Source organism: Pantherophis guttatus, chromosome 5, assembly GCF_059756535.1.
Source record: "Pantherophis guttatus breed Tessera chromosome 5, ASM5975653v1, whole genome shotgun sequence".
Taxonomy (NCBI): domain Eukaryota; kingdom Metazoa; phylum Chordata; class Lepidosauria; order Squamata; family Colubridae; genus Pantherophis; species Pantherophis guttatus.
Genome location: NC_142067.1, coordinates 27,619,311 through 27,637,697, shown reverse-complemented (window position 1 = coordinate 27,637,697; position 18,387 = coordinate 27,619,311). Strand labels below are relative to the sequence as shown.

The window sequence follows — 18,387 nt, the reverse complement described above, 5'->3', positions numbered from 1 at the left end:
AGAACCATTAATCATTGATGGGTTCCCTGTCGTAGGAAATGTTCAAGATGAGGTTAGTCAGGCATCTGTCAGGGATACTTGTATTCCTGTCAGGAGTTTGGACCTGATGAATGGCACGGTCTAACTTTTACATCTATGATTAAGAAAATAATCTTTGATGTGATAGATTCTTTTCCTAATTACCTATGATTCCAAAACTGCGAAAGAAAAAATGATCTTTCTTTTGTTCTCATTTGTCTCTTTGGCATCTTTATTAAAATTAAAAGTTAGTACTCCAGAATACAGAAAAGGCTGTTTGAGGATTCTTCTTTGTCAATGGGGAAAAAAAATCTTATTTCTACCAAACAGGTGCAACAGAAAGAGTTGCTTTCTGTTGCAATGCTGGGTTGTTCCATAGACTCTGATTTCTATATTTCTGTATATTTTCTATATTTTTCTGCAGATAAATTTTGAAGTCAGAAGGGATGGGAATGTATATCCACTGGCAGTAAAAAAAAATTCCAAGACTATATGGAACAATCAGATTTGATATTTGGAGAAGAAATCTCTCTTTGTCACAAAATATTACTGAGAACATAAACAAGGAACATTCACTGAACAAGAAAAAGGTGTCAGAACAATGGTGAAATCTTCCCCGGTTTGCCACTGGTTCACTGCCCACACATGTGCGATCCGCGCCAAGTGCATGCTGCACATGAGTATCCAGTGCATGCCAAATGCACACTGCGCACGTACATGCAGTGTGTGCGTGCATACGCAGTACGTGTCAAATGCACACTGAACGCGAAAAAGGAGGCTTGGGAAGATAAGTAGAACAGCGAGGGGGGGAACTACTGTGCCGCATGATTTAGATTCACTAGAAAGCAGAATTTCCTGCTTTCTAGCAATTTTAAATTGCACAGAACAGCTGATCGTCGGAAATACCAGTTCGGACCAACCGGTAGCTTTTATCACTACTGGTTTGCCTGAACCGGTGCAAACCGGTAGGATTTCACCACTGTCTCAGAATGTTATCAATGTGGTCAGGTAAACATGATTGGGATATGCAAAAGTGCAGCACTCTTTTTTAAAAAAAAGTCCAAAGGAGTAGAACAATCGAATGAGAGCAGAGACTGAATTCCCATTCTGAATTTACCATCCCCATGTCTGTATGGTAGTATACAAGAAATTTGTTGCTTTGGCCAGAATAACTAAGGTAAGACAGTGTTGTAGCATCACAACATTCTACCTCTTTTGATGTGCATGTGTACAACACCACAACACTGATATTAATCTGATCCCCTCCTTGTCTTCTCCACCAGACACCACTGCTGCTGTGACACAGACCTTTATGCTGCTAGAGCCACCAAACTATCATTTTGGGCCATGATAGAAACCATCTATCAGCCTTCATTCAATTCGATCAAAGAGAATTCTCTTTCAGAATCTCCTTTCAACAGAGAACTTCAGGCACATTCTCATAAATTGAAAGATGAGGGTCTTCTACTTAGTTGTAATGCATCTAATGATGGTGTGTTTAAAATTAGTATCAGGGGTGAAATCCAGCAGGTTGTGACAGGTTCTGGAGAACCGGTAGCGGAAATTTTGAGTAGTTCGGAGAACCAGCAAATGCCACCTCTGGCTAGCCCCAGAGTGGGGTGGGAAGGGAGATTTTGCAATATCCTTCACCTGGAGTGAGGTGGGAATGGAGATTTTGCAGTATCTTTCCCCTGGAGTGGAGAGGGAATGGGGATTTTGCAGGATCCTTTCCCTGGAGTGGGGAGGGAATGGGGATTTTGCAGGTTTCTTCCCCTGCCACGCCCACCAAACCACGCCCACAGAACCAGTAGTAAAAAAAAATGGATTTCACCACTGGTTTGTATCATGTTTCCAGTGGTCTCCCACCAGTCTTCTTAATTAAATCCCAGTGAAAGGGATGGTGTGTGAACTCCATTGGTTTTTCTTAGCCTGAGAAGTTTGGGCAGCTAGTGAAGTGTCAGAGCGATGTGTAACAAAGGAAAGCTAGCAGGTGCACACTTTACTACTTGCAAATATAAAGTAAGCTCAAAGAACTTACCACCAGAACAAAATTTTAAAATTTGCCAGTCAGTGCCCTGAAAATAAAGTAGAAAAACAGAGGAAGAAGAAACGGTTTGGGAAGTTGCAGAATAGATTTCAGTCCAGCATTCCTGTTTCTATTTGCAATTAACATTGAGAACTAAGTGTACAGAGCTGATGTATACTTGATTAAAGAGGTAAGGTATTTTTATTATAGCTTCTTTCACCCAACTCCATTCTGATTTAAAGGAAAAACATATTTGAAGGCTATATTTGGGGGACAGAAGCTGTCACCTTTCTCAGATATTTACAGTACTTTGCACAAACTTAATTTCAAGCTCTGTTGAAGATTGTATTTAGCTCCATTTCTTTACAAAAATGCATCACTTTAGTTTCTAAAGCAGATGCATAAAATGAGACAGACAGATTTTTGGCTAGGAAAATAGTTTCTTGCTTGGTGCATAAAATTTAGAATAATATTGTTCCTTTTCCGCTTCTTCCTCCTCTTTGCCTATTCTTTAGAGGAACATCTCATTTTGTACACATTTGATCCATTGCAAACTTTTATATTCTCCTGATAGCCCTATGGATCATTATGCATGCTTCTACTTCCTTTCTTAATTGGCATATGGCAAGGTAAACCACTTCTGAAATTTTGTCAAGAAAATTACAGAGACTTGTCCAGGCATTTACCTGGAGCCAGCACTAAAGCACCAAATACACACACACAGACACACAGAGACACATATACACAAATAAAAATAAATAAGTTCACCCGGGGAATAGAACAATAACTAAGAATTTGAGGATAAGAGTATGGGATTTTCAGTGTAGGACATCTGGAGAGCTGTGGATTAAAATTAAGTGTAAACATTTAACATCTAGAATTGTACTTTGCATAAAAATTAATTATAGGAATTTATTTGGTTTCTATTTTCCCTTTGACAAAAATGTTCTGGGTTTGACAAGCACTCATAAAATAAAGATAATTTAAGAGTCATACTAGCAGTGCAGCTGCCAATGTGTTTTTTAAAGAGAGAAGACAATGAGAATGCCTCACGCAATGTTATCATAATATCGTACAGTAGTGCAATTAGGGCTGCAGTATCTAGGGTGCAAAATCAAAATTACCATAAGATGGTGACAAAAGGATACAGAACATTCTAAATCTTTAGTGCCATCTAGTGGTCATCCAATTTTTGCAGCCCTAGTGAAATTTGTTCATGGAGAAAATCCATCAGGTGGAAAATGACTTGATGGCACATAATCAATGTATCAGTTATAATTGAATATCTAAAATAATCAGATAAATCAACATTCAGTAAAGGCAGAAAAACAAGCCAGTTAAAATATAATAGCAAGAGTTATTTCAGGTTTTCCCACTTATGGAGCCAATTTAGATCATTGACTAACATGAACAAAAATAAACAAAACTGCATTGATGTAGAATGCAATGAGAACCAAGTGGAAGAGGAAAGGATCAAATGAGAAATCAATCTTCTGCTGTCACAAGCTTCTTAAGAGTCTTAAAGAGCCCTATAATAATTGTTATTTATACAATTGTATATTTCTCTGATAAGTAAAAAAATATTCTGAGGATTATATTCTTTGTAAAAATTTTGACATACAGAATAACAGAGTTGTAAGGGAGGTTGGAACTGTCAGGAAATTTCACCTTAGTTCTAGATTGGATCTCTCTTTGATTAGTTTCCATCCATTGCTTCTTGTCCTGCCTGCAGGTGCTTTTTTCTGTGACAGCCCCTCAAATATTGGAAAACTGCTATCACGTCACCCCTAGTAATTCTCTTCATTAGATTAGACAAACCCAATTCCTGCAACTATTCATCATGTTTTAGCCTCCAGCACCCTAATCAATTTTGTTGTTCTTCTCTGCCCTCTTTCTAGAGTCTCAACATTTTTCTGAATCAGAACTGGATGCAGTATTCAAAGTGTGGTCTTACCAAAGCAGTATAAAGTGTACTAATACTTCATATGACTTTAATACTGTCCCTCTGTTGATGCACATAGGACTTCATTGGCTTTTTCTGGCAGCTGCAGCACACAGCTGGGTCATATTTAAGTGGTAGGAGTCCACTTAGGAGTGGTATTTAAGGAGTCCAGTAGGACTCCTAGATCCCTTTCATAGGACCACTCCCATTCACATTTCCCTTCACCTATACAAAAGTCAGTCCCATACTGCTTTCTCTATATCGGGTGCATATTTGACTGAGAGGATGATGAAGTTCAGTGGGACTGATTTTAAAAAAAGCACACACATGTACTTTACATACAGTAAGCCACAACATGGTTGGTTTGGCTTTACTTTGCCAAGGATGCAAACCAGAGGTGAAATCCAGCAGGTTTTGACAGGTTCTGGAGAACCGGTAGTAGAAATTTTGAGTAGCTTGGAGAACTGGTAGCGGAAATTTTGAGTAGTTCGGAGAACTGGCAAATGCCACCTCTGGCTGGTCCCAGTGGGGTGGGAATGGAGATTTTGCAATATCCTTCCCCCAGGTGTGGGGACAGAATGGGGATTTTGCAGTATCCTTCCCCTGGAATGTGGAGGGAATGGGGATTTTGCAATATCCTTCCCCCAGGAGTGGGAAGAGAATGGGGATATTGCAGAATCCTTCCCCTGGAGTGGGGTGGGAATGGAGATTTTGCAGTATCCTTCCCCTGGAATGGGGACGGAATGGGAATTTTGCAATATCCTTCCCCTGGAGTGAGGTGGGAATGGGGATTTTGCAGTATCCTTCCCCTGGAGTGGGGACAGAATGGGGACTTTGCAGTATCCTTCCCATAGAGTAGGGTGGGAATGGAGATTTTGCAGTATCCTTCCCCTGCCACGCCCACCAAACCATGCCCACAGAACCGGTAGTAAAAAAATTTGGATTTCACCACTGATGCGAACCATGATAACTTGAATACATATGGTGCTATTTATATAAAGAACGAAAAGGGCACGTACTCTACGTCATTTAAAAAGAAATCTAAAGGAAAGCCAAAGTCTGTATCACCGCTTTGCGTCACGCACATCTTAACGCAAACCTCCCACGAAAGCCGCTTATGTAAAGCCTTTTCTTCCAGTCTCTTATTCCCAGCATTCCATGCTTTAACTCGGGGGGGAAAAGCCTAGATGTTGCATTGCATCTCGGTACATGTAGTCCTAGAAACTCCGTTTTAAAAAAATAATAATAATAATAAGGAAAGGGGGCGTGGTCCCGCTGCTAGGGCCGCTTCTAGGAGGTGTCTCGTGCGCGTTTTGAAGGCGGGCTGTTAGGGTGGTTTCGCTTCCCCGCTTTGAAGCGCTTCGCTGGTGCTGTTTCTGAGGTGGATCCGTTTTGGGGGCGAGGAAGGAGAAGTTGGGCTTTACGGGTTGCGTCTTCTCGGATTGGAAGAAGGTGAACTCGAGCGGCGACGGCGTGGGGGGGAAAGTGGTGGAATTGTTAGCTTAATTCACCAGGCAGGCGAAAACAGCACCGCAAAAAGTAGTTAATTTTTTTAAAAAAATTTTATTTTACCTCAGGCCCAATTCCGCGTCAAGCGTTGAGAAAGTTAAGGCACAGATTCTCCCTCCAAAAATTCTTGGAGAAGGTCGTTTCTGAGTTCAATTGACGGGTGCTTTTTTTGGACCGGCAGGAAAATTGTAATGAAGTTTATTGTTTTGCTTGGCGAGGAGGGCGTGTTGTTAAAACTTTTTTTTTTTTTACCGTCGTCAGCACTGATAGAAATCTCTTGAAAAATGTTTGTTTTCCTCTTTCTCTCACATTGTGGCTTTTCCCTGACGAATAAAAAAAAATTGCTGGGCTAAAGTTGCCTATTATTTCCTCTTAGAACTTCAGTTTCCTCACCGTGTGTGTCTTTAATATTAACCAAGCCTGCCAGTCTACGATATTACAGATTATTTTCTCTTAGTTGTACACTTAGTCCAGCCTAAAATTAAATGTTCACATTTATCCCCCCCCCCCCCCAAATAAAACTGAAACTGGAAAAAGTTATGAAGAAAGAATTTCTGTCAGGAAAACGTGGACAACAACCAAATGTTCGGCTAATGATAACATCCGTGTGTATCTCTTTTTTAGCACATTTTTTTTTTAGTTATATTGAACAACAACATGGGGATCAGATATAGCTGAATATGCCATTCTTATTAATAGGAAGTGAGCCTCTGCTATTTCAAATCATTACTCTGTCAACTTTGGAATCAAAGACCATTTGGAATTAAATCTCTGGAAAAAAGAATGCTACTAGCCAGCAGCAGATTCCAATACTACATTCAACTTTCTTATCCTTAGGGAAGAAGCATATATTTTTAGATGTATGAGGAAGATAAAGTAAAGAGTACTAAACTAGATTTCACTCCATCCTCATAATTTATACCAACAAATTAACATTTGAACCTGAAGGAGAAACTGCAACATTTGGAGATGTGTGTTTGAGTTAATGTAATTAAAACATCTCCAAAAAGTACTGAAGAAATATTCCTAAATAGCAAAAACAGAAAAGAAGTATATAAATAAGATTGAACGTAGAATTGCAGGCTTTCCCTGCCTAACCAATCTACTCAGAAAATGAGCTGATTTTAATTTAATTAATTTAATTTAATTAATCATATTTCTATGCCGCCCAACTCCCAAGGGACTTTAAACGAGGAAGGAGGTTTGATTGTGCTGCTAGAGTAATAGGAGAGAAGAAAAAATGCTTTTTAAAAGGCACTTCTCAATATTAAAAATAATCTTTCGAGGAATGCCTCAGAATTGTATAATTGTAATTGAATATTAAGAGTTATAGGAATTCCTATAATATTTGAGCATCATTAATACTAGGCATGCATAACTAATTTGGTGTATAATTGGTATATAAATCCAGTATATAATTGGAAGAGTTCATTGTATTTAAGCTCTATATTATTAGCACGTTTTTACTCCTTTTCCTTTATAATTGCAGATTGGATAATGGAAGAATTGATTCACCAAATATGGTTAAAATATAAAGCATTTGATCTAGAATGTCCTGTGAGTTACAAGAAATCATGCTGAGAATCCAGAATACTTCCGAAAAATGACAATTTCCATACTCGGTTACCTCAAAGAGTCATTTACTGAAACTTCAGCTACTGTACCTGCAAAGTTAAAACACTGGAAAGTTCTGAAGAACTAAAGAAGTAAATTCTTTATAAAAAAAATGAATTTTTCTCGAGCAGAAAATTCTTGCTTTCTGCTTCTCTTGGTAATCTTTCAAGTTATATTCGTCTTGATACTTTACCGAGGCAGCAGTTCAGTTTTATTTCAGGGTCATTTACAAATACATAAGTCATTGGACTATTCAAAATCAGAGGATGTCTATATAAATCTTAGTTTATTTACTCCTGCTCCTCATAAGACCACTATACAGACTTGTACACCACAGTCAAACATACTTGGTATGTATAAAGTGATACATTTTTTTTCCGGTTTCCTTAATAAGCTGATCTGTGACAGTATGATTTGACTAGCATTTGGAAGCTATACTTAGTTATTTTTGTTCTTCTGTGACAACTCTTGCCTATCAATGGTGATTAGAAGTGCACCATGTTATACAAGATCCTAAGACTTACTAGACAATAATTGGTATAAATTTCCCCTATTCATTTTCTGGAGGTCACTCATTGCAAACATGACTGCTACTACTACAGTATGCATTAATAGCTGCTGTCGCTGTTTGCTACAAGGTAGGTCAAAATAATACAGACTAGTTTTGTAAAATGACAGTTTATTCATTTGACTAGGTTTATATTTCATTCCAGTCATACCTGATCCTGTTTACAGACATCCCAAAAGAGTACTAAGATTAAAACGTAACATAATGTAGTAAAATGATAATCTCAGTTGCTTTCCTTTCCCATCTCTGGGAAAACAGTAAGTACAAGTCTTTTTATTGTATTACAGATTATTTTTTTTTACTCAATTATACATTGTTTTACTTGCACTAATGCATTAGGAATAGATTTGGAGAAATATTTCTGTAAACCTTTTGTTTTTAATTTCAGTAGTTGTGTCCATAGTGTTTATACTCTGGTATTTTGTTTAAATACAAAGCAGAGATAACAGTATGGTAAAGTAAGTAGAAAGGCAAGGGAACCATAATACAATATATCCTCCATTCTATTTCACAAAGCTTGCCCAACTCATTTTGTTTAGCAGTCAAAATGTGCCAGCTAGACCAACTGTTTCCTGAATTTTACTCCTGTTTGGAAACCATTAATTTTGCAGTAAAAGTATGTATTTCAATGCTATTATGAATTTCCAATCCAAATACATGTAATATCTGACTTGATCTGAATGGTTTAGTTAGAAATTGTATTCTATATAATTTATATGTATTATGTGATTTTACTTACCATGGAAAAATGTGTATACCTAGATTAAATATGATAGAACTGAAAATTCAAATACTTTTGTAATAAAGGTGTTTATTAACTTTTTAATAAGTATTTATACAGATTTTCACACAGAAAAAAAACTTTAAATTTGACCTGGTTTAGTGTTTACAATAATAACGGTTTTCACTTCTTTTTTTATAACCTTTTCCTAATGTGACTGTAAGATAGGCTTCAGAATATCTTCCATTTTATATTAACTGTTGCTTAGCATAATGTTCTAACATAGACAAATTTGTATAATTGATCCAAAGAAGACAAATTGGAGCTTTGAAAATGGCTTGAGTAATTCATACTTAAAGAAATTTTAAGAGCTGTGCTGAAGGATAGGAGAGATGAGATCCAAAGTTCATGTGGATTCCTTGTTGTAATGCTAAAACATTGTTTAATGAAATATTCAAACATAGCCAGTATTTTCCATGAGAGTACATTTAGAAATACTTCTAGAGAAAAAATAGTAAAAATCATCTTTTTTTCAAACATGCTTTTTGAAATGTGAACAAATCTGCTAAGTTTTTCATAATTTTCTTTTTCTCATTTGTCAATCCATATTTTATGCAGTTGGACTCTTATCCATCACCTTTGATACACTACACAGTGAAAGAACAATTATCCACAAAAATCCGTATGTCCATTTGGGTGGCTGTTACAGTCCACCTCATTGTCTAGCCCATTATAAAACTGCTGTAATTGTACCATGCAAGAACTGTGAAAAGCAGTTGCACCAATTTCTCTATTACCTTCATCCCTTTCTCCAACGTCAACAGCTTAGCTATTGTATCTACTTGATTCATCAGGTAAGCCAAACTATTAAGCAAGTCTCTAGTTGAGCACAGATGGTATCTGATGATGCTGGGATAATTATATATAGTTCTATTGACTATCTTAGCAGATCTGGACAGGCCTTCCCCAGCTTCATATTCTGAGTCAATATGATTTGGAGGCAAATCCATGATCCCTTGGGTCATCATTTCAGAGCTATTTCTGTACCATATTCCTTAAGCTGGACATATCTTGAAAATTTCTTTAAAATGCAGGGTGATATTCAAGAGAAATATCTGCCTTGAAAGTAACCTACATTGAATATATTGTACAGACAAACTTTAGGAGCTGACCATAGGAAACATTTTGTGACATTTTGTATTATGTCAAAGTATTTTTGTGACACTATTTTATAAAATTTTCCAAATTTTAATTTCATGGGAGTCATGGGTCCTGGATTTTTGACACATTCTGTAAGGTAGCCCATTTAAGGTATCTGTTTGGTTGAAACAGTTTTGCCTATTTCAGTTAAAGGTTATAGACACGAGTTTTAGTAGTATATAGATTCTGAGAAGCCTAAATATATGGGGAGAAGACTGCCTTAAAGTCCTCATAAAGGTAGAAACTGTTCTATACGGCCCTAAAAACTCATCTCTTTCAGTTAGCCGGTCTCTCTTGATTTTATGATTTTATGGTTGGTTTTAAATTTTGATATGGATTTTAAATTGATAAATTTTAAACTATGGGCCAAATTTAATTATTTTAAATCTATTTTTAATCGTATTTATGTATAAATGTTTTTATTTTGGCTGTTCACCGCCCTGAGTCTGAAAGAAGGGCGGTATAGAAATTCGAATAATAAATAAATAAATAATAAATAAAATAATAAAGAAAGAAAGATGAAATCTCAACGGTGATAACACTTTTCAAAATATGCATATTCCAATAAGTCGAACAGTTTCTATGTCAGTCTGGGAGAAACTGATTACAGCCTTATCCAAATCATTGTATGGATGTTCCTTTGAAATAATGTTCCATTTATATTTACTGTTTAGAATAGAATAGAATAGAATAGAATAGAATAGAATAGAATAGAATAGAATAGAATAGAATAGAATAGAATAGCTCATTTGAAAGTTGTTAGTTTTACTATTTAATTTTAGGGCATTTGGGGAAATATCTAATTGAAAATCAAACATGTATTTTAGAGATATTAAATGAAATGTGATGATTCTATATATTACAATGGACTCTCATCCAATTTACATGCATAGCTTTAGTGCAGTACAAGATCCGAGAACCAAATGGACCCTATTCTTCTGTTATTTAGAAGAGTCATGAAGACCTGGCTTTTTACCAATGATTTCAGTGATGGACTCAATTGTGCTTTATTTTTAATATTTTTTTATAATTTCTGATTGTTGGAGCAGTCCAGAGTTCTTGAAGTCAGGCAGCATACGAATTTAATACATTCTATTTATTATAGTTCATTGCATAGTTAGCTAGATGTTTAGATTAAATTTGGCATTTATCCACCTATCAAGTCCTCCCCAAAAAACTGGGATAGGTAAATATATATATATATATATATTTAGTCCTGATGATACTAAAAGTCTTGTCCGAGTGTTGGATGGTTTTTCTCGTTTCAAATTGTCCTTTATTGTTTTTATTACCTATTTTCCTTTCTGTTCTATTTTATCTGCTCATTGATTAGCCCCTTTATCTTGCATCTGAATGCTTCTAGTAAAGGGTGCTGAAGCTCATTAAGTTTATGCACTTTATTGAAATTTAGTCAGAAAAACTGCTTATTTTTTTTTATTTGCTACCTTAGACTAACATAGTTTCCTTCTACTTTGTGTCTTTTCCCTACCTCTTTCCCCAGTGTTCAGATTGTATGTTAATCACAGATAAACCATTAATTTATTTTTTTTATGAATATAGGACTAACAAGTTACCCAATTTTCACAACTACTGACCATCCAATATCAACACAACTCATCCAGTCACATCAGAAGCTTTTTGTAAAATGAATACAATACAGATGTTATGAAGAGTCATTGCTGTCAGACTTCATTGTTGTTATGTTACTTGATTGAGTGGCATGTTTTATTTCCAGGCTGGAACTGGTCCATTTAACAGAGCAAAGCTCCTTAATGTTGGTGTCCATGAGGCCATGAAAGACAATGATTGGGACTGTCTGCTTCTACATAATATGGATCTTATTCCAGAAAATGACTATAATCTTTATGTCTGTGATAAATATTATCCCAAACACTTATCCACTGCTATTGACAAGTTATATTACCGGTAATGTCTAAGAATACGAAATAAAATAATCTGAACAAATATGGTTTATTGAATATATTTACTAATTCATTATTTTAATAATGTATAATGAATAAACATATATTTATATGCACTCTCACTTTTTAAAAATTAATTCCAGAACCTTTTCATTTTCTGTCCAGGAAGTCTGTTTTCATTTGGATTGAATTTATATATTTTTTGAATAACATTTTAAACATTTAGGAATTATACTTAAGTGTGGCAGCACATAAATATCTTATTTTTAAAAAGTTACTGCATTAGCTTATTTTATTTGACATTCAAGCAATGATTCAGATGCTGAAATATTTACCTAGTTGTGTTTTAAACTCTGATACTGAATATAATTATTTAGATGTCAACCCTATATATCTAAAAGGATTTATATCTACTTCAGAATTATTTAGAGAATTTGCTTTTAAGTTTATTGAAGACTTGAAGTTTCCATAATAATTCTTTCACAATTTAATTATTGCATAACTACCTTTTCTCTGGGTTCTAGGTCTCTTCTGTTATATTACCTTAACCACAACAGCTTGTAAAGTATATCTGCCTTAAAGTGATAATTGACCTAAAGTCACCTGTTAAGAATTTAAACATGTGTCTTTCTGGTCCCAGTCCAGAATTTTAACTGTTACAGCACATTGATTTTCCTATGTTCATGTCTAGTTTAGTACAACAAAAAGCATCAACAATAGAATTTTAATTAATGCAATATATTGTACAGGTGTGAAAGGGCTGGAGTAAAGAAAAAGTATCCAAATGCATTTGCTTGTATGATGAATCCATGTGTCTTTACTTATAAAATCACACACATTACTTTAAGTTTATTTTTCTGTGCAGCATGCCATATTCATCTGTTTTTGGTGGTGTTACTGCTTTGACCCCAGACCACTACATGAAGATAAATGGGTTTCCAAACACATACTGGGAGCGTCTTGATGAAGATGATGACATTGCAGAAAGGTATTTATTTACTGAAATGTTAAGTATGTTCAAGCATTAAAGTTTTAAGCAAGATAAATATTGTGGGTATTAAAGAAGCAACAAAGACATCCTTTTTTCATCAGATATTGTTAGCAAATATTATATATGTAGAAAGTATTCTCCAATCAAATAATGCCATTTTATAGCTCTTCCTAAAATTGTTTGAAGAAAAATGAAGCTAAGGCTTCATTTTGTACTTACAACATATTATAAACATTATTTTTAAAGGTTGAAATGGATCTGAATATCATCACATATTATTGTCTTATTTATCTTGGCATTTCAAATTATCTTGGAACCGCTTAGAGGTCTGTAAAGCACTGTGAAGCGATATATAAGTCAAAGTGTTATTGCTATCTTCCTAAGTCCATATCAGTTAGATTATAATATAATAAATAGCTATTCAATTGGAACTGTGTCAAAATTAATTCTAGTTTACTAGGAAATTACTATAATTTTTTTAACAGCTTTTACCTGTTTTCCCAAAACACTCATTTGTATTCGAAAACATGTGTATCTTTGTTTTTTAATCAACCAATAGTCAATAAGCCATGCTGATATTTCATTGGCAAGCTTATCCATATGTACACATACGTTTTGAAAAATTAGCTTCGGTACCAAAACCTAAGAATTTTGTGATTTTATCACAGTCCATACTTTAAATTAAAAGGTACTGTGCTGCTTCACTTCTATAGGTTCCTGATACAATAACCTGTCTTGGTGATGGAAGCCCTTAACTTTTAGTTAAGGGCTTCCATCTAATTTAAGTGCCCATATGATGATTTTGTTAGCATCAATAAATCCGGAATTATTAAGACTGGCTACCATCCAATATACGAAATGTTAAACTTTATTGTTGTTGTTTTTACTTTATTACTGTAATAAATACTTAAGTCCTTGGACCATTTTAAATCATGCAAATGCTAGAACTTCTTTGCTGTGTGTGATTTTACACAGTTACATACCTGAAATTGAAATATTCTTCCCATGCATCTTAATATTTTAGGATAAGCACAATTTCAACAAGTGCTTTTCACAAGAAAGTAAACTCGCTATATTTTGTCATTTGTCCATGCCTTTCAGAAGAAACTGCAATTCTAGCACAATTCTATCAAGCATATTCTGACATTCCTGCTGCATATCAGCTACTGCCAAATTATACCTGTCAGTTGTAATAGTTTCATTATTAACAATCACTTTGGAACATTATTAGATTATAGAAAATCTAATATGCATCCACTCAGTATTTAATCTATTTTCCACAATATATCAAATTCTTTTTCCTTCAGCTAGTTCAAAAGGTCTAATTTAGATTGTCATCTAATAGAATTTAAAAAATGGGTAGGTTAATAAATTAAGTAACTTAACTTAAGGGAAAGCCACTGAAAGTTTGCTGCATTTTATTTCAAATGACTGTTTTATACCATTTCTCAAAATAATAAAAACTACAATATTCTCAAAAGCTTTTGAAGACCACAAAATGGCTACCCTTAGAAAGTGCTTTATGATCAAGAAATAATATTTTCAGTATGATCAGTACCAGACATGCTTAAGTAGTTTGGTATATCATTTTATTATAAAAGATATAGAGTGAAACAATGGAATAATCTCAAAATTCAAAAATCAGGATATAGGTACCCTAACAAAATTGACTGCATCTCTTATAGCAATTACAATACTCCATATACCATAAAACAAAACTTTGGGCTGCCATCAACTTGTTTTCTAAGAATCTTTGTGTGACCTATATAGGGCCCAAAGTCAACGTTAGAAATACAGCCTATACTAGAGGCTAAATTTTAAAAATATTTTTTTAAAAAAATCATATTTAAGGCAGAAACATAGCAAGTACTAAGGAACAGTTTGAGGAACACATAGATGTTATTAGTCTGCAAGGATATCCTCCTTGGGTTTTTTTTTCTGCTGAAACACATTATAACTGAGTATTTTTCCTGCCATACATTGAATGGCTTTTTACTCCAAGAACTGCATTTTGAGTTCCGTTCATGGAACTTCTATATTTTTTAATTGCAGTTCTTTGCACCCTTTTCCTTCATCTAAACAGGGAGAGTCAAGCTCCAAGACAAATTGTACAACATCACAGAAAATAAGAATTTGTACATACTGGAATTCAGTCAAAGTATTGGTGATAAACTCTTGCATTGTAAGATGCATTTTTTCCCATCTTTAATAAACATTATACCAAACTATATGAGAAATCATCTGTTAGCTGTAGTTTTTCATCCGTTATGTGTAACTCCATTTTCAACTAATCTTTGTCTTCAAAACATTAATTTTCATATCCATATTCTATTTTACATACTATAACCTGACATTTACTTCATATAATTTGTTTTTTTTGGTTTATGGCATCATCTGTAAACAAAAGTATATCTATGCTTCCATCTCCACCACTGTAAATGTTCCATATAGATTTTTCCATAAATGCATTAAATGACCAAGCGGTCATTGTACATAGTTTCTAACTTTCTGCTCAATGTTGAGCTATATATTAGCATCACATTTATATTTATATATGCTTTTCTTGAATCATTCACCACTCATTTCGCAACCAAACTTTGATTCTGTACTTATGAAAAACCACCCATAATTCGATCTGTTCATTTTATTTCTAAAATAACATACAATAAGCTTTCTTTCTCACATACTAATATAAATGACTTGCTGAAGAGCAAGATTCTTATCTGCTTATTTCCTTCCTGGTGCTGCACTTCTCCTACTACCTTTTATCAGGTACACTTAAGGACTAGTCTTACTTTTGCAGTCACTCTTGCAAAATTTCCCTTGGAGAAAATTAACAGCATGCTTTCAATTGTCCACACACTCATACAGACAATATCACCCAACCACTCCATACATACACATGAAAACCAGTTTCAGAAAGAAAAAAAAAATCTTCTCAAAAGACTAGAAAAATGGTCAGCACTGTAAGGAATATTTAAAGCAAAAGATTTATTTTAGCCAGAAAAGGGAGAAGTATTATTTACTGTCTAAAAAGTAGTTGTCATAACTTTTTCAATTGTACATTTGCCTGTTTTCTTATTGAGGGAAGTAATTTTCCTATCATGTTTTATTTCAAAAAGGATCCATATAGCAGGAATGAAAATAATTCAGGTTCCTCTTCATGTTGGACGTTACAAAATGATGGGTTATGGACAAACAGCTAGCCCTTTGCTGAATCTAAAAAGGTGATTGCATTTATGTGTTTTTGTTTTCTTTTCTACTCAAATTCAATCATCATTTTCGCTCCCTTATGTGAAGTATTGTTCATGTATAACATTGCAGATCAAATTCCTATCTGTCATTTTAAATTGAAGTAGAACCATCTAATGCAGTTGATCCAGAATGCAGTGACAGAATCGCTGTGGTTAGTGGTGAGTAACCAGAGCAGTTCCTGCAGCATTGATGTAATAGATCAATGTAAATACTGCATCAATGCTGCAGGAAGCTACTCTGGTTACCAGTAAATTTGTCAGTACAGCTCAAGAGGCTGATCACTACAGGTAGTCCTTCCTTTGTGACAATTGGGACCAGCAACTCCATTGCTAAGTTATTTTTTCATCACTGTCGTAACTTTGAATAGCTTGCCCTCTCACACAACAGTGACTGTTGGCCTTTCAGAAGGTGGAAATAAGGTTCTTCCGGAGTACCTTTGGTGATTAATTTTAAGCAGCAATGTTACATTCAATAATTGTTAATTTATTGTTCACATTTTCATTAAATTAAAAATATAACTAAAGTAGTAATATAATTGACTTGTATGTAAGTTCTGTAGGCTACCTAGGCTCCTTTAAACAATTGATATTTTGAAAAAAAAATGTAGCCATTGGCAGGGCTAAATATTTTAACTAAATATCAGTCAACCAGAGCAAATACATTTAAGTACAGTACCAGTAATACATATTCTGGAAGTGTGAATTGCGGCTTTATTGGAACTGCCAAACAGAAGTGCAGTGTGGTTAGTAATTGTATCATCTGACCTAGAAACTCCCCTCCATCTCCATTAGAACATGGAGTGTAATCCCAGTTCAAGTTGCATCAATGAGATCTTAGTCAGGACAAATGTTTTTCACAAAAATCAGGCTTCTCTGGCTATAATTTATTTTTTTTAATTAGCCCAAATGACTATATATGATTGGGGTCTCACCTAGATTACTTCTTAAACTCTGACATATTTTTGCATAATGAATGTTCCATTCATAAAGAACCTCTGATATAGAGTATGTCCTTAATATTAATTTTTCCTCTTACGAAGATTTCTCTTAAAAATATATTAGAAACAAGTTTCCATTTGCCTATGCTTGTTTTGTAATAGGAGAAACTATTTCCTTTTGCCTTTCTAAAAAGTTAGTAATGAAACATTGTTTGATTTGCATTTCTATATGCAAAATATTCCTGGCTTACCTAAACTGGAATCTGCCTTTTCCTAGGCCTGCTGAATTGCATACTTCCCAAACATGGAAAGACGATGGAACAAATTCCCTTGTCTTCAAACTCTTAGAAAAGAAGAAAAAACATCTTTATACACACATTATGGTAGATATTGGAGCCACGCCAGCATTACCACCTCCAAGTAGAAGAAAAAGGAATAACACTTGATTTTGGCAACATCTGAAGCTTTCAAATCCTGGAGCTTTTTATAAGCTAAACTCATCAGGAATGCAAGGAGGGGAAAGAGAACATTACTTTTGCATGCATTTGACCAAATTAAGCAGAAGCCTAATACAGGGTACTAAAGAAACCATATCTGGGGTAGATTGATTTTGCTTCATTGACATTAGCAACATATAAATTATCCTATCTTGTTCTGCAGTAAACCGTCAGGAGCTAGAAGCTATAGTTCTGCTATAGGAATTGTCAAGTACCAGTAACAAATTTGTCTATAAACAATATCAAAATATCTGCTGAATCCTTTGCTCTTTTCTAACTTGCACAAGTCTTCTGCATAGCAAATACTTTAAAAAGTTACATTAATGTTACTTATTTCCAATTTTTCAAGAAATATATGAATTTGGAGTTGACTTATAGGTCTCCTTTTGAAAGGTTTTTCATTAGAAAATTCAGTTTTCTGTACCCATATTTTAAGAAAGCTAATTTTTAATTATATTCAAGGTGTTATTTTAAAAATATTTTAGTGAATTTCAATAAACATCAATTTAAAAGTATTAATAAACATTGTGTAAGTATTTGAATGAACCAATTGTGTGCTTTTTTAACATTTCATTGGAGTCTGTTATTTTAAAAAGTTTGATATATTTGTGTAGACTGAAACTGATGAGACAGAATAGCTGTTTATGTATTTATGATATTAAACATATGGAATTAACGGATATGGAGATTTACCTTGTATTATATCTCATATATATATATATAGCTCACTGAATCATCATAGCAGCCATCCTATAGAAAGGCAGAGTAGGAAATCTATAAATATTTAAGCAAGATTGCTGTTTGTTCAAAGCACCAATGTTGAATCTATTTCCCTCTGTCCATTTGTAAATCAGTTGAGAAAATGATTGTTTGCCTTTCAAATTTATGTGGTAGCCACCTTGACAATATAAAAATAATCTGACTTTGAGTAGCTAGAACACAATTTATTTTTCTGCTCATTTTTTAAAAAAATATGAGGTTTCACATTTAACCATAGGACCGTTTGTATGTTTAGTACTAAGATCTCATATTCATTAGTTGCACTAATTGTCTCCCAGCTTTCCCCTCCCTCCTGAAGAAGAATCACTGTATTTTAAGACCATTCTGCACCCTAACCTTGCAAAGGTGTATGCTATCATTTTAATATCAATTTATCTACTTGTGTACTCTATGCAAATGTTTGGCTG

At 34.4% G+C, this 18,387-nt stretch overlaps 1 protein-coding gene across 1 annotated transcript; it reads left to right on the top strand.

The window, feature by feature from the left end:
- The first annotated feature begins 5,156 nt into the window (after positions 1-5,156).
- On the top strand, positions 5,157-17,880 carry LOC117662142 (beta-1,4-galactosyltransferase 3-like). The gene is made up of 7 exons (XM_034411443.3): positions 5,157-5,438; positions 6,985-7,459; positions 9,017-9,252; positions 11,334-11,524; positions 12,386-12,508; positions 15,634-15,738; positions 16,981-17,880. The coding sequence occupies exons 2-7, from the start codon at positions 7,222-7,224 to the stop codon at positions 17,147-17,149; spliced, it is 1,062 nt and encodes a 353-aa protein (XP_034267334.1). The 5' UTR covers positions 5,157-5,438; positions 6,985-7,221; the 3' UTR covers positions 17,150-17,880.
- The last annotated feature ends 507 nt before the right edge of the window (positions 17,881-18,387 follow it).